Source organism: Leguminivora glycinivorella, chromosome 4 (assembly GCF_023078275.1).
Source record: "Leguminivora glycinivorella isolate SPB_JAAS2020 chromosome 4, LegGlyc_1.1, whole genome shotgun sequence".
NCBI classification, from domain to species: domain Eukaryota; kingdom Metazoa; phylum Arthropoda; class Insecta; order Lepidoptera; family Tortricidae; genus Leguminivora; species Leguminivora glycinivorella.
The window spans coordinates 24,074,822-24,102,686 of record NC_062974.1 but is presented as its reverse complement, the minus strand read 5'-3'; the positions used below and the strand labels follow the sequence as shown (position 1 = coordinate 24,102,686).

General features: G+C 39.4%; 1 protein-coding gene across 2 annotated transcripts; it reads right to left on the bottom strand.

The window, feature by feature from the left end:
• Positions 1 to 144: 144 nt before the first annotated feature.
• LOC125225592 (probable peroxisomal acyl-coenzyme A oxidase 1) lies at positions 145 to 27,531 on the bottom strand. Of its 2 annotated transcripts, XM_048129367.1 has the most exons (14): positions 26,970 to 27,531; positions 24,332 to 24,491; positions 15,996 to 16,164; positions 13,049 to 13,172; positions 12,002 to 12,246; positions 10,101 to 10,261; positions 7,507 to 7,669; positions 6,781 to 6,971; positions 5,369 to 5,521; positions 4,247 to 4,352; positions 2,757 to 2,909; positions 1,393 to 1,509; positions 462 to 654; positions 145 to 210 (listed from the first exon to the last, which is right to left on the bottom strand). In XM_048129367.1, exons 1-13 carry the CDS (start codon positions 27,094 to 27,096, stop codon positions 511 to 513), a joined length of 2,013 nt encoding a protein of 670 aa, XP_047985324.1. In that variant the 5' UTR covers positions 27,097 to 27,531; the 3' UTR covers positions 145 to 210; positions 462 to 510. The 2 variants fall into 2 exon arrangements, with proteins under 2 accessions (XP_047985324.1, XP_047985323.1); XM_048129366.1 differs by lacking the exon at positions 145 to 210 and having other exon boundaries at positions 373 to 654; positions 26,970 to 27,530.
• Between the last annotated feature and the right edge of the window lie 334 nt (positions 27,532 to 27,865).

Genomic DNA, 27,865 nt, shown 5'->3' with positions numbered 1-27,865 from the left:
CTACCAGTGGCGGGGCGTGAAATTTTTCGTTGGTAAAGCCGGAGGGGTTTCTGGCATCTGTTTTGTATGGACTTCTACAGATACTAGAGAATTTTAGGGAACCCGTTGGGAATCGAGTTGTATCGACGCTCCGCCACTGCAGACTACCTACATAGGTCGACTTCTCACTTTTAAAACTTGTCATGCATCGGCATTGTTCTAAATACAATACACTGAGAGAAATTGGCATTGTGAATTTAACAAGTTCGACTTGTTGCGGTTTATCCGTTTGAATCAGCCAAACGTATGTTTAAAACAATATGTGTCAGGTTGTTTTTATAAAATCGACTTGTTGATTCAAATATATTGCCGATTCAAATGACAAGTAGCTTGTTTTTGAACCAAAGAGCACGTAGGCGCTATTTTAACCAAAAAAACTTGTTGAACGAACATGAAAACTGGTTGTATTTTCTCTCAGTGTAGAGCTACACCTATAGAGCTTTATTTTTAACCGTCGGTTTAGAGTTGAAATCACAGTTTCCCCTGCATGAATGGCTTAAGGTACTTGTGGAAGCTTTCGTTGACGGGTTCAGCGTTGAGGGGACTCTTCAGGGCTTCCTCCATGAGGCGCTCGTACACCCGCCCGTCGTACGCTCCCAGGGCAGAGTGGAGGATCTAGAAGACATTAGAAATTAGAATCTCCTTTCAAAAAATTGTCTGTTTCATGAAGGTTTAGGTTTAGGACGTCTATAAGGGTCTCCCCAAACCTATCGACGCGGAATAGGCTTTCGCCGACCAAAAATCGCTCGTTAGTATGAACAGTATAGTCTTAAAGAGTACTTTCAGCATGTAAAATAAAATGTCTTGCATGCTAGTTTTACTTTTGTAAACATTGTTTAAATAATGCTACACCAATCTGGTAATAAACATGTAACATAGATGTTTGCTATAACGCCACCCTAAGGCGGTTGAGAATTGAGGGAAGGCATGGATAAATTTGCACACATCCAGCAGGCCTCCGTGGCGCAGTTGGTAAGCGCGATGGCCCCGGCAAGGCCAAAGGTCGCAGGTTCGAGTCCTGCCGGAGGTGTGAATTTTTCCATTTTTCCTTTAATTTAAAAATATGTAATATCGCTCGCAGACGTTTCTGCATGATAAAAAAAAACAAATTTATTATAGTCTTATTAATCAGTTTTTATTGAAAACCGATTTTCGGCAGGTTTTGCCATATTTCACTAAACTGCCCGTAGTTTCGTAACTAGAACCGACAAAGTGGGACGTTTTACTAAACTCACTCACATATATCCCTAAAATCCCTAAAAATTTTGTCATTACTGTATATCAAGATGATAAAGCAGCATATTGGTCAAATGCTTAGTCAAAAATAGCAAGTATAGGTAAATTATTCCTCACCTCGTCTCTAATATCGAAAGCGTCGACAAGGCCCACGGCATTCACTCGAAGCTTGAGGAGCAGCTCTTCATACCAGCTCTGCAGTTGTTCGATGTCGCGCTCAGAGATAGACGTGAACTGTTAACAAAAATATATAGATGTAATGCGAAAAGGGTTTCCTTCGGAAACGTTCGTATTTGGGTGAATCAACTTTTTCTTGCTTTTTGCAAGAATTACCCTTACTTATTATTAGGTCTACTTTTGTGATTTTTAACCTTACCATCGTGAATAAAGATCCTTATTTCACGTATACCAATTAGGGAAAAATTTAAAAACGATTCATTTTTAATTAAAACAATATGTGACCCAGTGGAAGATACACTTTTTTCATACAAAAGTGAGGGACAGCTATGTCCACTGGGTCACTGCTCGAAACAAAGTTATAAAATAGGAAATCCTATAATTACAACCATGTAATACACCAGTATTGCGTAGCTAGTATATTTGTCTTTAATATAATAAGTATACATTAATTAGACTAAATCCCAATTAAATTTTCTGACCACATGTAGTCGAAGTGTGCGAAATTTTGCTGGCAAAGAAAAGTTGTTTCACCCATTTGTCATGCTAGTTCAGTCAATGTCAGTACATCTTGTATTGAGACTGACTGAAATAGCATGACACGTTCGTACGTTTCCATAACAATTCGAAGGCAAATCTTTTCGCACTACATTTGTACTTAGGCCGATAGTCCACTATCAGGTCTTTGTGCATCCCTTTTTCTCCGACGTGCAGAAAAAGGATAGCATGTTGCCTATGATCATATTGCTATGATAAACATATGATAGTGGACTATCGGCCTTAAACCATGATAATAATTAAAATATCATGTGAAATCATTTATCGCCAACGTATTTTAATGATTAAATAACTCAATTTGTGCAATCCTGTTGGAACGTCAAATAATTATCTTCATAACGGAGTAAATGAAGAACTACTGTTCAAAAATGTTTTCTTTAATTTTTGTATGCATACCATACAGAAGTAATGAAAGTTCGGGGTCAATTTGACCCAGTAATGGATGTACGGGGTCGGAATGATCCAGTAATGGACTCACGCTGAGCAGGTCTCCGACACGCTGTAGCGCCCAGTAGACGACATACAGGTCGACCAGCTGAAGTGGGACGGTCCTCAGCGCAGGGAGACTGATTAGATCTGGTTCTCTCCGTGAAGTATGTGGTCAGGATGACCCAGTAATGGAGTACGGGGTCAATTTGACCCAGTAATGAAAGTACGGGGTCAATTTCACCCAATAATGGAAGTACGGGGTTAATTTCACCCAGTAATGGAAGTACGGGGTCCATTTGACCCAGTAATGGACTCACCCTAAGCAGGTCTCCGACGCGCTGGAGAGCCCAGTATACCACATACAGGTCGACCAGCTGAAGTAGAACGGTCCTGAGCGCCGGAGAGACTGACTTGATCTGGTTCTCGGTCTCCGTGAAGTATGTGGTTAGGATGAATGCACGGCAGTGGGCCTGGGAATATATGTTTTATTTTATGAAATGGTAAATAACAAGGGATATGACTGCATGAAAAATGCTCGAGAGCTTTGAATTATGGTCTCTGCAGATTCTGCACGACAAATAAATACCAGTTACCGCACAGTTACTGGCATCATACGCCTTGATGTACAAGCTAATAAACAACAATATAGTACATTACGATACAAGTGCGAAAAAAGGAAGTGTCGACTCGTGTCGATTTAAAACACTCCCTTCGGTCGTGTTTTAATTTATCGCCACTCGTTTCGAATTTCCTTTTCGCACGTGTATCGTACGACGTTTTTTCAGTACAGATGGCCCTCCGAAGTTTCGACGTGACATATAATGAACCACTTCTCGCACTAGTGCGTAAAAAACACCATCTGTACTGAAATAGTACATTACGATACAAGTGCGAAAAAAGGAAGTGTCGACTCGTGTCGATTTAAAACACTCCCTTCGGTCGTGTTTTAATTTATCGCCACTCGTTTCGAATTTCCTTTTCGCACGTGTATCTTACGACGTTTTTCAGTACAGATGAGCCTCCGATGTTTCGACCTGGCATATAATGAACCATTTCTCGCACTAGTGCGTAAAAAAAACACCATCTGTACTGAAAAGTACATTACGATTCTATAACGTTTTACAGTACATATGACCAATCGAGGGTTTGCTGGTGAAACCCGATAAATCGAGATAATTTGTCCTTGAAATAACAACATTGTGGAAATTGCACATAGTTCGAATTTCAAAAACCAGTTTGCTCAACTTATCGGGTTTCAACAGGAAACCCTCGCCATATCAATTTTTGACATAAATTAGTTGCGTAATGAGCTCATTACGCAACTAATTTATGTCAAAAATTGCACTTGTTAGGTAATGAGCTCATTACCTAACAAGTGCGGTAATATAGCGCCTGTACTGTAAATTAAAAAGCAACTAAGTGCACCTTGCACATGGTACCACGTATATTTAATACATATTTAGAGCAACAGAGTAAGATATGTATCACATCTGAAATTCTTTTTTATTCACTACCCAGGATGCATATACTTCGTTGAAATCGGACAACATCCCCTTCACCTTTCATGTTAGTTTTTAACCCCCGACGCAAAAACGAAGGGGTGTTATAAGTTTGACGTGTCTGTCTGTCTGTCTGTTTGTCTGTCTGTGTGTGTGTGTCTGTCTGTGGCATCGTAGCTCCCGAACGGATGAACCTATTTAGATTTGAGTTAGTCGGGAGTGTTCTTAGCCATGTTTCATGAAAATCGGTCTACTATATGTCGCAGTCGGGGGTTTTTTCAACATTTTAATTTTGTGGTTATAGTTACTTCAGAGGCGTTGGCGAGCTGAACCGACGTCATGTTCCATGCGTCCTCATAAGACATGCCGGTTCGCTGTCTCTTCTCGATGTTCGCCACGCACGCTCCTATTTTACTGCAAAATAATACAGCTTATCAACATTTCCAAATATCTAAAATAGTAATTGTAAGTGCATTTTTTTCTAAAAAATTAAAAGGTAAAAACCGGCCAAGAGCGTGTCTCAGTGTAGGGTTCCGTAGTTTCACCTATCTTTTTTAAAAATTGTTCAACCTATCAAGTTCAAAATTATTTTCCTAGAAAGTTTTTATAAAGTTCTTCTTTTCGTGATTTATTTCATATTCTTAACTTATGGTTCAAAATTTAGAGGGGGACGACGACGACACATTTTTTTTTACTTTTGGAGCGATTATTTACGAAAGTATTAACAACATCCAAAAACCGGCCAAGAGCGTGTCGGGCCACGCTCAGTGTAGGGCTCCGTAGTTTTCCGTATTTTTCTCAAAAACTACTGAATCCATCAAGTTCAAAACAATTTTCCTAGAAAGTCTTTATAAAGTTCTACTTTTGTGATTTTTTTTCATATTTTTTAAACATATGGTTCAAAAGTTCGAGGTTATCAAAAAACGATCTGAGTAAACCCTTATTCATTTTTAAATACCTATCCAACAATATATCACACGTTGGGGTTGGAATGAAAAAAAATATCAGCCCCCACTTTACATGTAGGGGGGGTACCCTAATAAAACATTTTTTTCCATTTTTTATTTTTGCACTTTGTTGGCGTGATTGATATACATATTGGTACCAAATTTCAGCTTTCTAGTGCTTACGGTTACTGAGATTATCCGCGGACGGACGGACGGACAGACAGACATGGCGAAACTATAAGGGTTCCTAGTTGACTACGGAACCCTAAAAACGATTTTCGTAAACCCCTATTCATTTTCAAGTACCTATATAAGCTACAGGAGCGAAAATGCAAAATGGAAAGGAATCCCTTTAAATTTGGGAATTTTAGTTAAATATACTAGTGTTATTAACTTTTATCGAAAAAAATTGTCCATTCAGGACAACTCAGTTATGATGAATTTATATGCAACTTCCCATGGTTAAATAAATAAATTCCTTACCCGGCAGAGACCTGTTGGAAGCCATGGATGATGCCTTCGACGGTGTTCTCCCACGGCGGGGAACGACGACCAGCGCTGACGCTCGCTATGTAAGCTACTGTGGGTGTGAGGGGGTTACCGCCCTTGGCTTGCTGCCACGCCTTCACCAAGTATCTGGGAACAGAAAAAAAAAACAAATTTCGTCGTTTGAAAAACCTTATAGGGTTTCGAGGAGTTTACGAGGGTCTGGCAAGAAGCGCGCTGGTAGCCTAGCGGTAAGTACGTGCGACTTTCGTTCAGGAGGTCGCGGGTTCGAACCCCGGCTCGCACCAATGAGTTTTTCGGAATTTATGTGCGAAATGTCATTTGATATTTGCCAGTCGCTTTTCGGTGAAGGAAAACATCGTGAGGAAACCGGACTAATTCCAATAAGGTCTAGTTTACCCTTCGGGTTGGAAGATCAGATGGCAGACGCTTTCATAAAAACTAGTGCCTACGCCAAATCTTAGGATTAGTTTCAAAGCGGACCACGGAAGTGGAGCCGTGACAAATGCCGGGATAACGCAATGAGGATGATGACGAGGGTTTGGCAATAAAGGGTGGTCACATCTACCACCATTCCACATTTTATGTATGAGAAAACGATAGTTACGGCCCGGCAATTCATTTTTCATAGAAAATATTTTAATTTGTATTATAAGTAGTCACACTACTATTTATTATACTTCATAAACATGAAATACATGTTATTATACAAAGAAAAAGTGACCAAGGCCTCCGTGTCCCGAGCTGAAATCGAACCAGCGTCCTTCGTTTACCGGACGGATACCTAAACCGCTCGGCCACCGGGTCACGAAGGCAAGGGTCGAAAATTCCAAGTATATGACATTTCCGAAGGCTCGTGGCGCCCTCTAACCGTCCCTAAGGTAGAACAGTATGGTTAGACCTCCTAGCTGAATCAACTCTGGTGATTACAAGCTAGCAAAGAGAGATGGCGCTACCATTCACACTCTAAGAACAAATTAAATTATTTTTACAGAAAATATTTTAATTTGTATTTTAAGTAGTCACACTACTTTTATACTCCATAAACATGAAATAAATGTCACTTGGAGGCCTTGGTCACTTTTTCTTTGTATATGGCATTTATTTAATTCAAGGCCCGGAACCGGTTTATTTTTTACCGGTTAAAACCGGTTTATTTAGATTTTACTCCGATCTTTGTAAAATTTTGTGTTTCACTCGGCAGCAAAGTTTATTTAACCTTCGTGCCTTGAAACCCTCGCAACGCTCAAGATTCCACTTTTTGAACCGCGAGCGTACGCTTGCTCGGGTAAAAACATTGGCACGTGCGGTTAAACAACTACTTTGCCCCCTTGTAAACCAAATAACTATTTTTCAGATCTTAATGTGTGATTGCGCTGTATTCTCACCTTGCAGTTTGCAACAACATGACAGTGTTCTCTCCCTCATACGTGCAGGCGGCGGTGACCATCCCGTACATGAGGGGGAAGGAGGAAGCCAGCATGTAGCCGTGGCCGCCGCAAGATAGACGGCAACGCTCGACGGTTTCGGCTGCGTCCGCGGTGCTTATGGCTTTCAGGCAGCATGAGAGGGCGTGTAGCTGGAAAGGAAATAGTTATTTATTTTACAAGCGGGGCAATTGTTGTTTAACCGCACGCGCACGTGCCAATTATACCCAAGCAAGCTAAAGATTCCAATATTGAAGCGAGCGAAGCGAGACTAGCGAGAGTAGCGAGTGGTTAAAAAAGTGGAATCTTGAGCGTTGCGAGGGTTTCAAGGCACGAAACCCAAAGACCGGCCTTAAGCAACACGACTGACAACCAACCAACCCCCAAAGGCTCTGGTACTCCCGCGCACAGACGAAACGCAACTGGGCTACTTGGCGCCTGACTCCGGCGGGAGGGTACCAGGCGGCCCCTTGCGGGACCTACCACCGCTGGTTTGGTCGCAGTTTAAGGACATACCTGGGTCCAAAAAGGGCATCTAACTCAGCAGTGATGTTGTTGTACATATTCCATATCCAGGAAGCGCTGAGACGTAATGCATGGACAATAGCTATACCTACAGCCATCCTCATTTACATAACATGTCCGCGTGTGTGTGTGAGAGAGAGAGAAAATGTGTGTGTCATTTACCTCAGGCAGTCTCTCCATGTCACCAGCGTCTAACTCAGCAGTGACATTGTTGTACATATTCCATATCCAGGCAGCGCTGAGTCGGAGTGCGTGGACTGTTGCGATGCCGATTGCCAACTTGTGTTGCTGGGTTACGTAATCCAGGATTTGGGGTTCGGGTTCACTGTGAAAGAAAGTTCAGTTTAGTAATGTTAAAGAGAAGAGAGAATTGAGTATTATCAAAGACATATATATATATATACAGGGTGGACCAGAAGTCCGTTAACATTTGAATTTGCCGCTGCGTCAGTTTTGGCGGGAGGAGGGGAGTGCGGGATATGTCAAATGAAAGAGCGGCCATTAGGAATTTAGTGCGATAGCGTCCTTTACCGGAGAACAACGTGCGTTTTGTGTACGCGAATATTACCGCAACCACGATTCTGCAACTGTGGCCAAGAGAAAATTTTGTAATCATTACAATGTACACAAAAATAATTTTGCCCCATCTGTTCAAACCATTAAAAAATGGGTTCAAAAGTTCGAAACGACGGGTTCGACATTAAATATGCCTAGATCCGGCCGGCCAAGGACGTCGCGTGACCCTGAAAACGTAGAGCGTGTTCGAGCGTCAGTTCAAGGTCATCCTGGTCTCTCAACTCGGAAGCGCTCTACAGTCTTAAACGTATCCAAATCGACTTTAAACAGAATTTTGCACGATGATCTACACCTGCATCCGTATAAAATACAAATTATACAGGAATTGAAGCCTGATGATTCTGAAAAAAGGCTTGCTTTTGCTGACGAAATGCTTGGGAGGTTTCGGGAGTTCAACAACATTTTTTTCTCAGATGAGGCACATTTTCACCTCAATGGCCACGTCAACAGGCAAAACTGCAGATACTGGAGTGACAGTAACCCGCAACTAAAGCATCAAAGGCCATTACACTCGCCCAAGGTCACGGTGTGGGCAGCATTATCTGCCACTGGAATAATTGGTCCTTATTTTTATGAAGATTGTCGGCAACGTCCCATAACTGTAAATACAGTGCGTTATGTTGAAATGCTGCAGAATTTTTTTGCTCCTGCACTGCAAAACTTTAAGGGCTTCAACAAGCGGACTTGGTTCCAGCAAGATGGTGCAACTTGTCACACCTCTAATGATGCTCTTGTCGCCGTCCGCGAAATTTTTAAAGAAAAAGTGATTTCGAAAAGAGGTAACATAAACTGGCCACCGCGAAGCCCAGACTTATCCCCAATGGATTTTTATCTATGGGGATATCTCAAAAGTAAAGTTTATATCAGCAACCCGAGCACTGTAGAAGAATTAAAAGAAAATATTCGCGACGAAATGCAAGCAATTACTCAGAACACTTTGCGGGCAGTGATGGAAAATTTCCGATCCAGATTGAATGAGTGCCAGGCCAGGAAAGGATTGCATTTAGATAACGTTATTTTTAAAACATAAAACCCCCATGTGTGTTCTTTCATAGTAAATAAAAGTTTTTATACTATGCACATGTTTTATTATTCAAAACTACTTTTCAAATGTTAACGGACTTCTGGTCCACCTTGTATATATATATAACTCCGTATAGACAGATAAAGTCTAAGAAAAAAACGTACCTCAGTCAGTACCATACAGAAAAAGGTACGGTGGCCTAGATGGCTTTTTTTGGCCTTTGGGGTACGCTCAGATGCGCTAGATGCTAGATGGCGCTATTATTAATATTTAACATTTAAAAATATATCAAGCTAAGAATATGGCCCTAATTGTCAAAAGTGAGGTTCAAGAGTTTCAAGCCTGCGTCAAGAGATGGCAGTCTATGCACTGTGATTACACATTTTACTTCGACAGTAACTCTCTATAATACTCGATCCTCTTTGGTATTATGGAGGCTTATTGTCAAAGTAAATTATGTGGTCGCAGTACATTTAACTACCATATCTCGACGCAAGATCAATACTTTTAGAAAGATTCATTTTGACGATTAGACATGTGTTAAAATTAGACTTATATTGACCGGGATATAGACCGTGATTACCTTTTTAACCCCCTTTTTTTTTTTTGTGATTAACTGCGTCGAAATATCGGGAGCTCGACAAAAATCAAAAAGGTAATCACGGTCTATATCCCGGTCAATATAAGTCTAATGAAAATAACCGTGAATCATTCAAAACTCTTATGTATTAAAATTGTTAAATGTAATCAGTTTGCGTAGCCGAATGCCCAAACGCTTCACGATACGTTCACGATGCGCTGACGATTCGTGAAGCGTTTCTGTATTCAGCTACGCACTCAGTGCTGCCATCTAACCGAGTGTCAATCAAAGTGGCGTCGGTATGTTTCTAAGCTATATAGGCATCTTCAATATTAAAGACTCACTCAGGTTTACGCTGCGACTAGTAACGGACGGCACTGTACCGAGTAGCAATGGTAGCTAAATGATGCTTTCGCCATATAACTGCATACTACGCCGCGTTTACGAGCACTACTCGAACGAACATCATGGTACGAACACGGCGCGCTTAATACATACCGCGCGGTGAAACTTTGTCAGAAGAGTTACCACTGGACTGGTATTATAGCTTATTCTATAAGTGTAATATTAACTCACTCAGGTTTAGGCTGCGACTGGTGACGGACAGCACTGTATCGAGTAGCGATGGTGACAGCTTTCGCCATATAACTGCAGACGTCGTTGACGAGCACAACTCGAACGAACATCATGGTACCGTAGGTGAGCTTGGAGCTCGGCGCTCGGACGTAGGTGCCATCCTGGAAGAAATAGGATTTAAATTTGGAATGGTAGGTATTCTGTACATTGTATGTAGTCGGAATTGTGGCTAAGATTTTGGTCGAATCTCTGGGATTCAGTAAGCGTATGGCCATTTGACAATACTTTTCTGTCATTTAAGTAACTGTAGTGTACAACAAATTAAAATAGGGCAGTACTAATGAGACAGAGATAAATGAATATTTTTTTTCATAGAAGTGTTTTCATATAAAAAGTAAAGTAATTTGAATCCTGCTGTTACCGCACGAAACATCGTACCTTTTTCATTAAAATGTATATTGTATTATACCTACCTACCTAACTAATTTTCTAATTATCCATTTATACCTAAAAGTTAAGTAGATGTCAATCAAGTCTTATGATTTGAGATATTCGTCTAAGACTTATAATTTTCTTAATAACTAAAGATGTCATTGCGTAGGTTCATTGGCACCGCGGAAATTATAAGTAAATAAGCGACCTATCCTGGATATTACTACTATTTGAATACGATGTATATGTAAGGCACAGGGAGGCAATCTCGACTGGCGGATAATTTGATCGATATATTTTCCATGTTTTACATTATTAACTAGTGCCATACGTGTCCATTGGACATATATGGCACACGTGTTCAGTACACAGAAAAAAATTCGATTAATTGAAATTAAGGTCCGACCGAGATTCTCGGCCGCGAATAAATTGTATGAAGTCGGCCGATATAGTCTCAGCCGGCCGAGATTTTCGGCCGAGACTTCATACAATTTATTCGCGGCCGAGAATTTCGGTCGGACCTTACTTGAAATTAACCGCCATCGCCAGATGAGATTGTCCCCTGTACTTTTTAAGCAATAGCCGTATCATCTACTAAGATGCTATTATATTCTAGGTTTCCGGGATTACAGTTCTCATGGCAAAATTATGAAAATAATTTATAATCACGTTATCATTGATTGATCGAGCATATCGATTAAAAGATATAAAATGCTAGATAATGTATGCTATAGATAAATAATCACTAACCACCCTGGTAGGCGTAGAATTACTATTACGAATTCCTTGATAAGATAAGATGCCGATTTACCAATTGTCCAATGAAATTTGTGCAAAATTTCTAACTCCATGCTATAACTTCTACAAATCAACATATTATACTATATTACCGGAGAACATATTACACAATAGGTTAGTTTCCTATACTTAAAATAATAGTACATTACGATACAATTGCGTAAAAAAGGAAGTTCGAAACGAGTGGCGATAGATTAAAACACGACCGAAGGGATCTGATCTGTACAGATGGTGTTTTTTTTACGCACTAGTGCGAGAAGTGGTTCATTATATGCCAGGTCGAAACTTCGGAGGCTCATTTGTACTGAAAAACGTCGTACGATACACGTGCGAAAAGGAAATTCGTAACTCGTGTCGATTTAAAACACTCCCTTCGGTCGTGTTTTAATTTATCGCCACTCGTTTCGACCTTCCTTTTTTACGCACTTGTATCGTAATGTACTATTATGTAGTGCACGGAATAAAGCACCACATAATTAGAAGAAAAATATGGACAGTAGTTAAGTCTAAACATAATTTCTATTTAATAAGTCAAAGAAAAAGATATAATGTATATGAATTGACCGTGACGTCACTCCTCAGTAATTCATAGTAGGTAATTCCATATTAGCAAATCGTTTTGACAGTTCTTAAAAAGAAGCTGATTTGACTAGTAAGTAACTAAGACTTACCTCCAAAACCTTAGCATTCTTCATCAGCATATGCTCCCTAGGTATCCTCACTTTATCAAAGCCCAGGAAGCCGTTATTGGTCCCGTTCATGCCAAGCTTGGCCCCGATTTCCCCAACTTTTATACCGGGGAGGGGCATATGGGTCTCTTCGTCTCGTAATTGGACTATGAAAGGGTGGATGCCGTGGCATTGCCCCTTTGTGTAGAGTTGAGCTACTACTATGCAGTAGTTTGCTGTGTGAGCCACTGGGACAATTAAAAGTAAAGAATTGAATTAAGAGCCTTATAAGGCTGGTTTTAGTGTCACGCGAGCCGACTGCGCGAAGCGATCCGCACGGCCAATTTGTATGAAGTTGATCTTGTCGTCAGCGCGGACCCGTTCATTTTTAAGCCCCGACGCAAAAACGACGAGGTGTTATAAGTTTGATGTGTCTGGCTGTCTCTCTGTATGTGTATCTGTCTGTGGCGTAGCTCCCGAACAGAGGAACCGATTTAGATTTAGTTTTTTTTGTCTGAAAGCTGAGTTAGTCGGGAGTGTTCTTAGCCATGTTTCATGAAAATCGGTCTACTATGTCGCGGTCGGGGGTTTTTTCAACATTTAAATTTTGTGGTTATACTATAAAACGCTTTCTGAATTTAATACATATTAGTCCGGTGTGGATCGCGGTCCGCGTGACACTAAAACCAGCCTAGTCAGCCGACATAATATCTATCATATTGTCTGACTATCAAGACAAGCCTTCTTGAGCTTATTGTGGGACTCAGCCAATCTGTATAAAAAACTGGTGACGCAGTTTATTGGCACTGCAGTGTGTATAAATTCTTAATAGTTTTACGACTTAAGAACACTTTGATAGGTCAATTTTCTCACGGGCGTCTATTGTTCGAAAAAACTTCTATTAAAAATATTAGAATTAATCATTAAAAAAAAAAGGGAAAAAAATAAGGAAATCATTAAAATTAAAACAATTGGAATATAAAAAAGGTAATTAAATGGTGAAACTTGGCAAACGTATTTGAGGAAAATCTATTTTTATTTGTAACTTACATCCACCAGGCCACCATTTGTATGAAGTGAGGGTGGGACTGTGAAGCACAAACTCCTTGGTGTCAGGATCGTATGTGGCGGTAGTTTCCAACCCGCGAATGAAAGTTCCGTGTCCCAGCTCAGTCTGTAATAAAACAAATAAATGAACAACTAATTGGACAGTTGATTGAGGGCCGCCAATGCCGCTATCTTGCCGAGCGATGGGCTCGAGCGAGGCAACCCTGCTATGCCATGCCTAGGGTTGCAAATAACTGCTTTGCAAATTTTGAGATTTCGTACTTTAGAAAAAAAACATACTCCAGAAAAAAATCTTTTTTTTCATGTTTTTTTTTCAAGCCAGAAAAAAAAACCGTTTTTTTGCAACCCTAGCCATGCCATGAGCGCAGACATTTTGGCGCGCGACGCATTGCCTCGCCAGGTTGCTGGGTCAGTTAGAATTGACTACTACAATATTCGTTTAATTAAAATTTGTAGCGGTTGATTGATACCTACATATCGCAGTGACTTACCCCCTTATTCATATACGTACACTAAAGTTATCAGCCGATAAAGTTCGTTTGTCCCTTTCTATCACACCAATACGTCGGAAAGGGACAAACGAACTTTATAGGCTTGATAACTTTAGAGTACGTTTATGAATAAGGGGGTTAGTATATTATAAATAAATAGTTTTACTTATTAATAATGAAACCAAGATCATTGTTTGGCAGGCTTAGGTACAGTCAACCAATTGGAACCCTAGGCCACTATAGAACTATGTCATAGTGACGTTATAAATCAGATTGAAAGAAATCTCTCACTGCTTGTCATTTTGACATGGTTGTAGAGTGGCCTAGGGTTCCAATTGGTTGACTGTACCTTCTCATCCACATAATAATGTTATTGTAAGCACTATTCCGTTATTGAAGTTCTAGTCATAATATTTATGAACTCATATTGCATGTTGAAAGCATTTAGAATATTAGTTAAGTCTTCTACTTAACGCTATCCCGACCTTGGTCAGAGTCCGATTTTTTCACCTACATTTTGCGCGGCCCTTCGTGTAAGGGCATATTCAGAATTAGGGACCCTAAATTATCGTAAGTCGTTAACAAAAATTAACTCGCTGTCAGTTTTGTGACGATAATTAAGCATGAAATTTCAATAAAAATATTATTTTTGTGTTAATGGGCCATTTTTTTCAAAGTTGTCTCTACCCCACTTTTTTTGTAACATGGGTATTTTTTTACGCGATTATTACTCAAAATCGCGAGCTCTTTCGATCCTGATAGGAGAAAATATCCCAAGATTTCCATACATTTTTTCGAACCTTCCATTCCGTTACCGCCATACAAAATATATGAAAAAATGGTAACGGAATTGGAAAAAACCTTGGGACACTTTTTTTCTCCTATTAGAATAGAAAGAGCTCGCGATTCTGAGTGGAAACCACTTAAAAGTTCCAAATCCAAAAAAAAAGTTGGGGCGGACAACTTTGAAAAAAAAAAAAATGGCCCTAATTAACGCGAAAAAAGTTAATTTCGTTGTTTGATTTTGTGTGAGATTTTAGGCTTAATTGTCGTCACAATACTGACAGCGAGTTAATTTTTGTTAACGACTTTACGCTAATTTTGGGTCCCATATTCTGAAAATGCCCTTAAGGCCGTTTACGCTCTGCCAGCATTAACGGCCCGGCCACGACATTGGTCTAAGCGCGACAGCGGTGAGCGGCAGCCATACGTGTGAATGAAAAGTCCCATCGCTGTGTCTTGCTCTAATGTATGGCCGCCGCTCACCGCTGTCGCGCTTAGACCAATGTCGTGGCTGGGCCGTTAGTCTTTCAAGTCATCAAGCAATTTTTTATAATTATTGGATAAATATGACGCATCAAATCGGTCGCAAGTTTAGCCATGATGAACAGGTAACAAAGACAAGAGGCGGTTGGTTGTGACATGCTAGCACGCCCTGTTGTCAACACGCGCTTGCTTTTCCATAAATTATGTATTTTTATGCTTAAATATTCACACCAATTGGTAAAGGCTCTCTTGACAATGCGAAAGTTGCATTTTATTCAGCATCATATCAGCCCTTTATCGCCTACTGCCGACTGCTGATAATAGGACTCTCTTCTAGTACGCCACTTGTCCCGGTCTCATCCAGTTGCAACTCGCAATTTTATTCATATGTGATACAACTTGATTAGTATTTGAATGTAACTTTTTTAATTAGTGTAATTATTACATGACTAGTAGGAAAACATCGTGAGGAAACCGGACTAATTCCAATAAGGTCTAGTTACCCTTCGGGTTGGAAAATCAGATGGCAGTTGCTTTCGTAAAAACTAGCGCCTACGCCAAATCTTGGGATTAGTTATCAAAGCGGACCCCAGGCTCCCATGAGCCGTGGCAAATGCCGGGATAACGCAAGGAGGATGATATGGGCATGTGATGCGAAAGGATGAAAGTCATATGTGACGAGAAAGGTACAAATGAATGTTGAAGGAAGTAATGGAAGACGAAAACTGAGGAAAAGGAGAATGGACTGTGTGAAAGATGACGTAAAACGAAAGCAAATGAATGAGATGACGGGCGATAGAGAGATATGGATTACTGGGATAAGGGCAGGCGAATGATGAAATGATGATTCTGCGTATATGCCTATACATACTGTCATGTATAAATATTTAAATACCGCCGATTGGTTTTGACGACCGGTCTGGCGCAGTCGGTAGTGACCCTGCCTGCTACGCTGCGGTTCGAATCCCGGTAAGGGCATTTAGTTGTGTGATGAGCACATATATTTGTTCCTGAGTCATGGATGTTTTCTATGTATATAAGTATTTATATATTATATATATCGTTGTCTGTATACCCACATCACAAGCCTTCTTGAACTTACCGTGGGCCTCAGTCAATCTGTGTAAGAATGTCCTATTATATTTATTTATTTTATTGAAATAAAACTTTACCTGAGCATAAGTGCCAATAATATCGCAGTTGAACGCCCTGCCGATCCACAGGACTTGCTGTTCCACTGTAGCTTGCCCCATGAGGGTGGGTATAAACATAACGTAGTGCAGTGTGAGGGGGGAGCCGTCGCGGAGAATGGCGGAGCCTAGCGAACCGCCGAGCACTTCTCTGTTGACAAAAGTAGTTCATGAACTAGTGGTTCTAAGTTCAAATATTAATCTGTGTTCATACCAAGGATTATTTATATAGGATTTACATACTTCATACCAAAGAGGATCGAGTATTATTTTATTTTTATTTATTTATTTATTTCGGGAAACAAACAGCATGCAATAATACAAAATATAAACAATATGAATAAAACATGAGCCAAAACAGTTTCCACTAATAACTAATACAGAAATGCTCAAAGGGGAAATTAATTAAATGCAGAAATAAAGAATTGGCATCATCCAAAGCAATTCAGCAAGCAGAAAGTAACTACTATATCTTTAAACTAATACATATGTCTGTACGTACAAAATGCGTCACATAGACGTATAAGAAGAACGCTACAGCACAGGTCGTTCATGTTTCAATGCAGTAACAAACTGACTAAGCTTCATGTTGAAAATATCGAGCTTACAATATTTTGTGTTATACATTGAGCATGCTCTAACGAGATATGAGTTTTTGAGGTACCTAGTGCGACAAAATGGAATGGCAAACAAAGCTTTTGATCTAGTTCGGGAATTAGGACATCTGTAAGAGATGTTACTAATAAGATATTGCGACTCAATTGTGTGGTTCAATAATTTAAAAATAAAGATTTGGTCTTTTATTTCTCTGCGTAGATGAAGACTCACTATGTTGGTGCTATCAAACGATTTGAACTTATATTTCATCCAATTAATAAATTTGTTTTGTATCTTTTCTATAGAATTAATATGTACGACATATTGAGGAGTCCAAACGACCGATGCAAATTCCAAATGAGACCTCACAAAGGCATTGTAAAGTAAAATAATAGTTTTAGGATCACTGAAATCTTTGCTTTGTCGGAAGATAAAGCCTAACATTCTATATGCCTTTGACGTAATTGTGTCAATATGTGAAGTGAGCTGTATTTCGCTGTCAATAGTGACACCGAGATCCCTTACTTCGGTAACCCTATTGAGAATTTTATTCTTAATCTGGTAATCGAAAAGAATTGGGCTACGCTTTCGAGCAAATGAAATAGAGCAACACTTCTCAATATTGAGGTCAAGACAGTTTCTAGTACAGTAGAGATCAAGCCTTTTTAAATCGTCCTGTAGAAGTAGGCAATCTTCAATAGATTTAACCAGGGTAAAAATTTTTGTGTCGTCAGCAAAAAGTAAAACTTTAGAATTGTTAAAACATTCAACTACGTCGTTAATGAATATGTTAAAGAGAAGGGGGCCTAAATGAGAACCTTGCGGGACGCCGGATAAGACTGGGACAAATGAGGAGGTATAACCTTTAACAGATACAGCTTGGGAACGGTCTCGAAGGTAAGATGTAAGCCATCTTAATAAATCTCCATGTATTCCGAAAGTCTTCAACTTAGCAATAAGTATATTATGCGATATCTTATCGAATGCTTTAGAGTAATCAGTATAGATGGCGTCAACCTGAAACCCTTTATCCATGGCCTTCAGAGAAAAATCCAGAAATTCAGCCAGATTTGTTTCAACCGAACGCTTAGTTATAAAACCGTGTTGATTGCGAGTAAGCATAGGTCTTATTACACTAAACATTTTATCATAGACTATTCTTTCGAATAATTTCGGAATAGTAGACAGCTTAGATATGCCGCGATAATTTTTAATGTTGTGTTTATCACCTTTTTTATGTATAGGGACCACCAAAGAGCGCTTCCAAATTATCGGCATAGTACCTGATCTAAAAGACATTGAAAATAATAATGATAAGGGAAATGCTAAATTTTTGCTACATTTTTTAAGAAAAATTGGGTGTATTCCATCAGGGCCACCACCTTTAGATTCTGATAGTGCTTTGAGATACCTCTCGACCAAATCCGGATGAAATTCAATATTGTTAATAACATTTAATGTCGATTCAGGTTCAGTGGGTGAAGAGGAAGCATTAGGAGATGGTAAGTCATGGCTAAAAACCGACTGAAAAAATGTGTTAAAGAGATCAGCAATTGTTTGACCGTCATTAGCTACATTATTATTTAGAAAAAGCGAATCAGGGATATTGCCGTTATTCTTTTTAGATTTTACGAATGACCAGAATGCCTTAGAATTACTTTTTATGTTGCTTTCACTTCGGGATATAAAAAGGTCGTAACAGGCCACCTCCATCGATTTTATTGCAGAACGTAGATCGGAGAAAATGTTATAATCGGAAATCCTGCCGTAAATTTTCCATTTTTTGTGAATTTTATTTTTCTTTTTTATTAATTTTATTAAGGGTCGAGAGTACCATACTGGATATTTATCGGTATTACGAATATTTGTCGAAGGAATATATTGTTCTATAATTGAGTTAATTTTTAAATAAAAATAATTAATGGCATCCTCAATACTTCCCATATGTATGAGTGGTTCCCAATTAATCATATTTAATCTGGAATTTATGAGCTCATAATCTCCGGCAAAAAAACGGCGCGCCACTCTCGGCGCCTGTTTTAAGCAGCATTCCTTTAAGTTAACATCTGCAGTTATGCAAAAAACAGGATGGTGGGCATCAATAGGAACCAACGGATCAGTGCACGATATATTGCATTGAAAGTTTGAGAGAACTAAGTCAAGCTGGCGTCCATTTTTGTTGGGTATATGGTTAAATTGTCCCCAATTCGTTAATTGTATAAAAGATGATAATTGATGTATAAGTGCGTTAAAATTAGGATTAGTGATTCTATAATTCAAATGATAAGTGGTACAGTCAAACGGGGCCCACACAGCTTCACTTATGTTAAAGTCGCCTAAGACTAAAAATAAATCGTCTGGATAGTCGTTATTAAGTTGTAAAATAAAATCGAAAAATATCGATTGGGATTCTTGTTGATGTCTGCTTTGCGGAAAGTAACAAGTAAACAACCTAAGTTTTTTTGTAACGGTGCCCTGGTTGATAAGAATATCAATACCGGTGACGTCCGCGTCGAGCAGTGCAGGTAGCGGCCGCATGCCGCGCGCGTCCACCCTCAGGTCGCGGCGTCGGCGCACGGCCACCAAAGTACCTCCGCCGCGGCTTACCCCCATACTTTCGCAATCGCGATCTGTACGGTAAACATTGTATCGCCCGTCAAATAATTCAGCGTCATAAATACTCGGAACTAACCATGTTTCTGATAAACAAATGAGATCGTAATCAGTCTGATTTACGTTACGAAAGAAATCACAACACTTTGTTCGGAGTCCTCTTACGTTTTGATAGTAAACGCTTATATTATTACTATTTGACATAAAAAAACCGGTGAATAGTGATAAGACTTATGAGCTGCATTTTTGAAATGTTATATAGTGATATTAGTGATATGAGTGAGTCGTGTCGCATTGAGTGATAAGTAATGTTTTTTAAAAGTATGTATCTAAAAGAGCATTGCATTATTAATAAAGTTAAATTACGTTCAGCCTGTAAGTAGTTTCTGCAGTGAAACAATATGTAAAACACTTGGTAAGTACTAACTAACATTTTACACATGCAACAATTAAAACAAACACAATAACCATACAATAACAAGTGTAGGTTTTTGCTTATGTGATTTTGTTTAAAGCCGCCTCGGAGGTGATGTATAAAATAGGCGACGAATCCGACTTTCGTACCATTACAGTGCAGTTTCTAACCCAGCAATATTTATAATTTTTTTGTGTTTTTTTTTATTTGTGCTTGCTTAAGTAGGTATTTATTGAAGCCTGAAAGGTGGTCATTGATAAATATACGATTTTCATTATTAGAAAATCCCAAATCAGACACTTTCAGATTTTTTAATTTACGAATGCTTGACAAAAAATCATCTTTTTTGTACCGGGCCAGAAACTTCACTATAATAGGTTTAGGTTTGCTATTATCCTTGTCATTTTTAACTGCTACTCTTGTCACAAAATCAATATCGGTGCTAGTGTTCAAGGGATATCCGGAGAGATCAGCTAAAGATTTTAAAATGACCTGCAGATTTTCACCTCTGGTCTCAGGCACCCCGTTTATTTGAATGTTAGATCTGCGCACCCACTGGTCGTTGCTTCTTTGTTCTGACATAATATGATTGACCATGTTTTTGACCTCAGTTAATTCAACTCTACATGACTCCAGGGCATCAACGCGGGACTCAATGGAGTCGACCCTAACAACCATCTCTTCCACCTTCTTATTCAGGCTGTTTCTCATTTCAGCCAAATCAGTCTTGACTTGACTCATATCTGATTGAATGACTTGAATGGCCGAGAACTGTACCTGCAGGGCGGTAATTTTCGCTAGTATGTTGTCCAATACCTCACTCTGCTGGGTGTGTGGCTGGCCTACGCGAGCGGGTCCTTGATAAAAGTTAGGAGGTGTCGTCAAGATGTTGTCGCCGGTCTCATTTACACTCGTATACGCCGTCCGGTCACCCTCGGGCAGCCTGGAGTCATTCATGCCATCACATGACATAGCCGAATCGTCCAAATGTATTAAAGATGTCGCAACAGCAGGGGTGAAGTCGTTTCTCCTACGGCGGGTGTTAACAGACGTGCAGAACGAACATATCCATGTTTTTTCCAATATATGCAACTTTTCATTGAATTGGGCCAGTGGTATATTCAGGCAATGATGATGATAGGGATTTCCGCAGACTGTACATTTTATTAGTGTAGACTGGTCCACAATTTCGTTGCAATTTGTACATAATAAGGACATTATACAAAATTGACTCTTACGGTGATGTAGATAGAGTTCAAATTACACTGTCTTCAACCGCACACGCTTAGCAGTCGTACGTGTCGCAAATTCGAGCCTACTTAAACAGCGGATCGTGGCTCAGCGGTAGGGCACGCGGCTGCTACGCGGCGATCTCGGGTTCGATCCCTGCGGTCGGAGCAAGGTGCACGAGGGAGAAGTCCGACACAAAGCAATATGGCCGACGGGTCCAATGGACATCAGCGTAAGACAAACAAGGAGGCACCGATACTCGAGCACAACTTCACTTTGAGCACAAAAATTGCTTTAAATGATTTAAAAATTTTAAAAATAATAAAATCAGAGAATCAAACACACGTCCACTCTGAGCAAAGTATGAGAGCCGAATATGAGATTATAGAGAGTTACTTTCAAAGTAAAATGTGTAATCACAGTGCATAGACTGCCATCTCTTCACACAGGCTTAAAACTTTTGAACCTCAGTTTTGACAATGTAGCCCATATTCTTAGCTTGATATGTTTTACACATACATACATACATACATACAATCACGCCTGTTTCCCAGAGGGGTAGGCAGAGATAACGGATTTCCATTCACTATGATACTGTTTGTCACTTTCGCTTCACACACTTTCATAACGTTTCTCATACACGCTCGTCGGTTTCGAGTAGGTACTTCTAGGTAAGTATCAGGTTCAGTTTACAAATTGATTGTTTAAATAGTATCGTTCAATTCGTTCACTACCCGTCTTACAAAGTCATTTACGTTCGCCTTCCCGTATTCATGATTAATAATCAATCAGTTTTCAACGATTAACGATTCTTTATGAAGGCTCAAAAAACTGACGCTTGGAACTACTTACAACTCGTATTAGTAAAAACATATGACATGTGATACGATGCGTCGTATTTTGTTTTAGGAATAGATATTTCCTCGCGGTGGAAGTCATACATATACATGTCTGTATGAGTTCTATGACATACTCGTATGGTTGAACCCGGCGGGTCGACACCGACACCAAATTTATTTTTTTACACACTACCTTGTTCTGAAAAGGCGCACTTGATTGTTTAAAAACAAATGAGAAAGGTACATTTTATTCATATGTGAGGGAAGACATCTAATGCAAGTTTTGAGTTAGCTCTTACTACTTTCAGGTACTTAATACCTAGTTGGCTGGCAAAATTAAGTTTTAAAATAATCATTTTCAATTATAAAGAAATTTTAACGATCTAGATATGTTATGATTTTGTTTGATATCTTAAAGTTATTTTGTTTGATATCCTTTTTTTTGGGTTTTTTAGTGATTATTCAGGAGCAAATTTTAATAATCTGTTCAAAACTCCACATTGCGAACTTACAATGTTGGAATCTTTCGCTTGCTTGGGAATCAATTTATACACACGCTGCGCGTTGTTTAACAACAACTTTGCCCCCTTGTAAAACAAATAACTTTAACTATTGATAGTTGATTTTTCGTTAGTCACCGACCTTTTGTGGTGGGTCACACATACTCGCCTATTCATTCTATTCTAGTAGGTACTGTACTAGGTACTGACATAGAGCCAGCGATGTAAGGCCAAAGTGCACGCTCGAATTGGGCGTGCGGCGTGCATATCAAACAACTGAAGCACATATAAGTGTCCTGAGTCGACGCTGCATAGAATGGGCGCACGCTCGCCAGCCCCGCTGTATACGCCCCGCCGAAACGAACGCTCCGAGCGTCCACTCAGGCCTTATAATCGCCTCAAACCGCGATTTTTTTTGCGCAGAAGTCGTTAAACGTAGTAGTAACTATACAATCATAAATATTTTTCATTAACAACATAAATCGAGGTCTTGTTAGATAAGCGTTAATTACCATTCTGCGATTTGTTATCAATACGGTTCGTCAACACGATATCTCGCTGGGCTGCTCAATTGTATTGAGACAAAGGAAACAAATAGAAGATCAAGTGTTTGTCACTTATACGCTTTGTTACAGATGAATCTCAATATCACCATCACCACGCCTACGCTAGCCCGAGCTGCCGGCCGCCTTCACTAGAGCTCCGAAGCCCGGCCCCGCTCAAACGGTATCACTGTGGCTAGGGGTCGCGGGGTTGGATAACGGCCGGTAATGGTAGAGCTAGCAATCACCGGATCGCCCAGTCGTCCCCAAAAAGACGACGACAGACCGCCCCACCAGGATGGGGCGCGGCCCGACACAGCCCCCACAGCGCCCAGAGCGGAAGGGGCCACTCACACCCCAGCAGGGGTGTTGAATGAAGAAGACTCACCACCACCATCTCAATGTTTCAGCCACTTGACATCAGCCACTTGCTGCATCATCATTCTATCTTGCCCTTACCCCAGTCACTCGGCGTCGGCGCAACATTTCTTCCTCTTCCATATCTCTATCACATGTCATCTCATCATTAACTTTGCTTTCGTTTCATATTATGTCTCATACAGTCCATCCACCTCTTCCTCGTTTTTCCTCTCTCGTTACTTCCTTCCATATTCATTCCTAATACCTTTCTTGACCATACTATACCATGCTGCATGACTGTCCTATATACTAGCGAAAGTCCTATATACTTGATGGGGGTAACATTTTTATTTAAATTAGTATTATTAGTTATTTTTTACGTGCCCATTCTATTGTACTCGTTATACAACATTGTGTATATCGCATTGCTAGAGGTTGTGTCCTATATACTAGTGGCATCAGTACCTAACCTAGTCTTTCGGTGGTCAACATTCGGAAGCATTTCTAAAAGGCTTGGGACAGGGATACATGCAGAGGCTGTACAAGCGCGGATCCAGCTTCGTGCCTAGGGGGGCGTCACGTGGTAAAGGCCCAGGCCCCCGGGGGGGTCACGTGGTCTATTTGTATGGCCAGCCTAGGCTCCAGGGGGGGTCATGACCCCCATGACCCCCCCCCCTGGATCCGCGCATGAGGCTGTACGATTTCAAAAAAAAATCATCCGACGGATGCTTCAACTGTGGAATGGGCCCCTTGTCTAGATTTCCCCAAGAAATAAGCATGGTAAGTATGGGGTTCTATATTCTATATATCTATTCTATACTTAATATTACGAATGGGAAAGTGTGTGTGTCTGTTTGTTTGTCCGTCTTTCACGGCAAAACGGAGCTACGAAATGCAGTGATTTTTTAAGTGGAGATAGTTGAAGGGATGGATAGTGACATTAGTGACATAGGCTACTTTTTGTCTCGTCCTAACCCCCCACTTAACTAAAATAGGGGGGTGTAAGTTTGTATGAAGCATTCCACAATTTTCGAATTTAACGCGAGCGAAGGAATAGTTTTTAAAGGGTATAAAAATGTATAGTAGGGTGCATAGGGGTAATTTCAAAAGTCACATAAAAATCACCATTATTTCAATCATATCAAGATTCCCCTTTCGAAATTACTCGAGTATTTCTGTGGTTCGAAATTACCCCAAAGCACCCTTGAAAATTTCTACATACTGGTAGTTCTCCATTCCAGTGTTTTCCTCTTCCTGGAGCCGCCGGATCATCTTGAACAGGTAGCAAGCCTTCTTGACGGCCAGCTCGTACTTCTCCTTGTGGCTTAGGTACTCCGACGGAACCTCGTCCAAGTGGATACCTTCCTTGAGCACCATCTCCTCTGTAACAAGCAGAGATTGTTGATAAGAATATGTTTGTCGGTTAGTAGCGCTTTTGGCCGACGAGACATTGTTGCCACCTAGTATCGAGTAGTGGTACTGATAATTTACGCTATTTGACGCGTGATTGACGTGTGATTGTCGTTAGATGTCACTTAACTATGCCTATACAAATAACTCGCATTTACTATGGAGTTACAACTCTTCCCTCACTTATTCCTCTATGGTTCGGTGAAGTTTCTACCCTCCCGATAGGGGAGGAAAAAGAAACTGCGAGACCTACACAACGTCCGTAAAGTTACGGACGATGCAGTTCTGCATTATCTATCACTTCGTCAAAAAAAGGGCCTTGTTACTATTATTAGGTGTGTCCCACAGGTGTGTCCAAACCTAGCGAAAGTTACATAAGCCAAACAAGAAGACATGGTAAGGGATTACTGTCGCCCATGGATATAGGTATAGGTACGCATCACTAATAGTTGCCAGCACTGTCACTCTGAAATTTTCACGAAGCATCTAACCTGCCCCTTAGCACAACTTGCGTGTCCATACTTGAAGTCGCGCTTGATGTATGGACTCTCCCGCGACAAGGCAAGTTGTGCTAAAGGGGCTGGTGAAGCTTTATCTGACATTCATGAGCTCAAGTATTACGCCTACTTAAAAGAAAGGTGTTGAATACATAGGATTGTGTAAACGTTCAAATACAAGTCATTGATAAATTAATTATTTAGTGCTTAGTTAAATCAAAATAGTGACATGGTAGTTTAAATTATTGGTTAGCTTTTATTTCCAATAAAATCACACACCATCATTGATGTTATCATGATTCACAGCACTTTTATGTTGGAGTAATTATCTTTTAATATTGAGCTGTACTTCTCTACTCATAGGGTTTAGTTTCCATGTGCCTCTGTAAGTGTTGCCTATGTTATAAGCGTCGTACATAAGTAATGAGTAGTTCTGGCCCTGCGAAGGAGATAACAATGACATGCAACCTTTGTGCCTTGGAGTCAAGGATTTTAACATAAATTATTTAAAAAGTGTTTTCTTTCTCAATTCTTCCAAGTTTATTGTATAATCCCAGTAGGGTAATAGGTAATTTAAACTAATGTATACTTCGTTTCTTTTAAGATTAGATTTATCTGTCAAACGGGTAAACAAAGAAGCAGTGGTCGTAGACCTTCCTTCTTCGATTTCGGCCGATACCACTGATTTCTTGGAACTTATAACTTATAATACTATGTACATAAGTTCCAAGAAATCAGTGGTATCGGCCGAAATCGAAGAAGGAAGGTCTACGACCACTGCTTCTTTGTTTACCCGTTTGACAGATACTTCTAATCTTAAATAAAAGAAACGAAGTATAAATATTTTCCATGTTTTACATTATTGGCTCCAAGCGATGTGTCCACTGTGCACTGAACGTGAGGCATTTTTATGTGTCCAGTGGAATTTGAAACATAGAAATTTTTTAGATTATTTAGTAGAAGTCCCACACCAATCCCAATATAAAGAGTTAGAGGAGGCCTTCGCCAAGCGGCACACTGATTTAAGAGATATACTTTAATTCAGAAAAAAACAGGATTTATAGATAGTAGGTTGATTTCCCCAAATAACATGTAAAGTGAGCTGCAAAATACAGTTTGTGTGTCTTTGCTTGATTATATTGATGAAGCTTGTTTTGTGCTTGGGAGTTAAAATAATACAACTTTTTCTATGTACATTAGATGCTTAAAAAAATTAAACTATAATGTTTCAATAATGTGGTTTAGAGAATAAATAATACAGTTCTTTCTTACAATAAAAAAATATATAGGTACCTTAGTATTAGTATGCTTTAAATAATACATATAAATAACTGCATTATTCTGAGTGCATCTGAATGGATTGTTTAATTATAAAGAGAAAATTGTAGCAGTTATTAAGTATTCCAAATTAATAGGAAACAGCATGTTCATAATACTTTATGTATAATGGGCAAAAATAAGTCACTTAGCTATAAACTGAAATATCTATCATAATACATAATAACACTAAAGAAAAAGTAACCAAATATACTGGTGGCTATGCCGGGAATCAAATCCAGACCTTCAGCTCATGTGGCTAACAGTCTTACCACTAGACTACTTTGGTTATCGGTTGGCCAGGATATAGTATTGGCACTACATAAATAAAAAATATTTCATAAAATAATTTAATTTTTTCCTTAGTTGAGTAGGTCAGTTAATGTTAAACTATTTTCTCATTGAGTGCTACCAAAAATGAAAAATATCATACCCACAATTTATTATGCTATTTAACTTATCTGTTGAACTGTATGTAAACTAGGCAATAATAAAATGGATATAAAATACATTTAATTTGTCCAGTCAAATAAACTAAGTTTTACAGTATAATAATTATGGGTCTAAGCATCATGCAACAATAATAACTAAGTCATTAAACTTAATGACTATCTCCAGATATACAAAATAAATTACCTCTTTTTCTCCTCTCCTCAGTTTTCTGGGCACCTCCATCAATCAAGTTAGTCAACTCTGTTACATTAAAAGTGCAGTTATCCCTTTCTCTTTGGAGATCAGGATTCACTTTCGTTGCATCCGTCATTTTAACTGAAACTGATCGACGGCACGTCTAACTCGATGAGAGGACTCACGGAAACTGCCCAATCAACTCAAGTGACGAAATTCACAAGTTTTGCACCAGACGAGCGAAAACAAGTTTGTGGTTTGTAGAACTGCGACCCGAATTACGTGAAGGATTTAAAATTATCGTCCATAAACTATGCTACAGAGAATTATCTCAGATTTGTTAGATAACAACAGGAAATTAATGTGATTTGCTGGGTAATCGGCCGAAGCTGTTGTTAAACTTGGACAAAGTAAAGAAAGAAAGACGATCACACGTAATTTATATCTCAGACTATTTTTATTGACATTTTCTGAATTTTTCCAACTTAAGTTTATAATCAAATTGAATTTATAAAAAATAAATAAACAGACTCCTAACTTCTTCAGAAGTTCAATTCAATGTTTTTTTCGACTTATCATATCACTCCTCAAGAAGTGACGTGACATGACGTCATACTTCACTTCACTTTTTAGTCTATGGCTACCGCGCAGTTAAGCACAATTCTGCCAAAAACGAGTATCGAACTTCACACGGCATGAGGATAGAAAATAAACATAGAGCAAAAAGATAGACTGGGTAATACCTGCAGAACAATATAAGAAAATGACAAACAAAAATTACTTATTCTAAACAAACATTCTTTTGATTATTATATTATTATAATTTAATACAAAAACAAACATTTATGTTCAACACTAAGTAAAAAAGGTGCCTTTTAAAGGACAATATTTTGACGTGATAACGT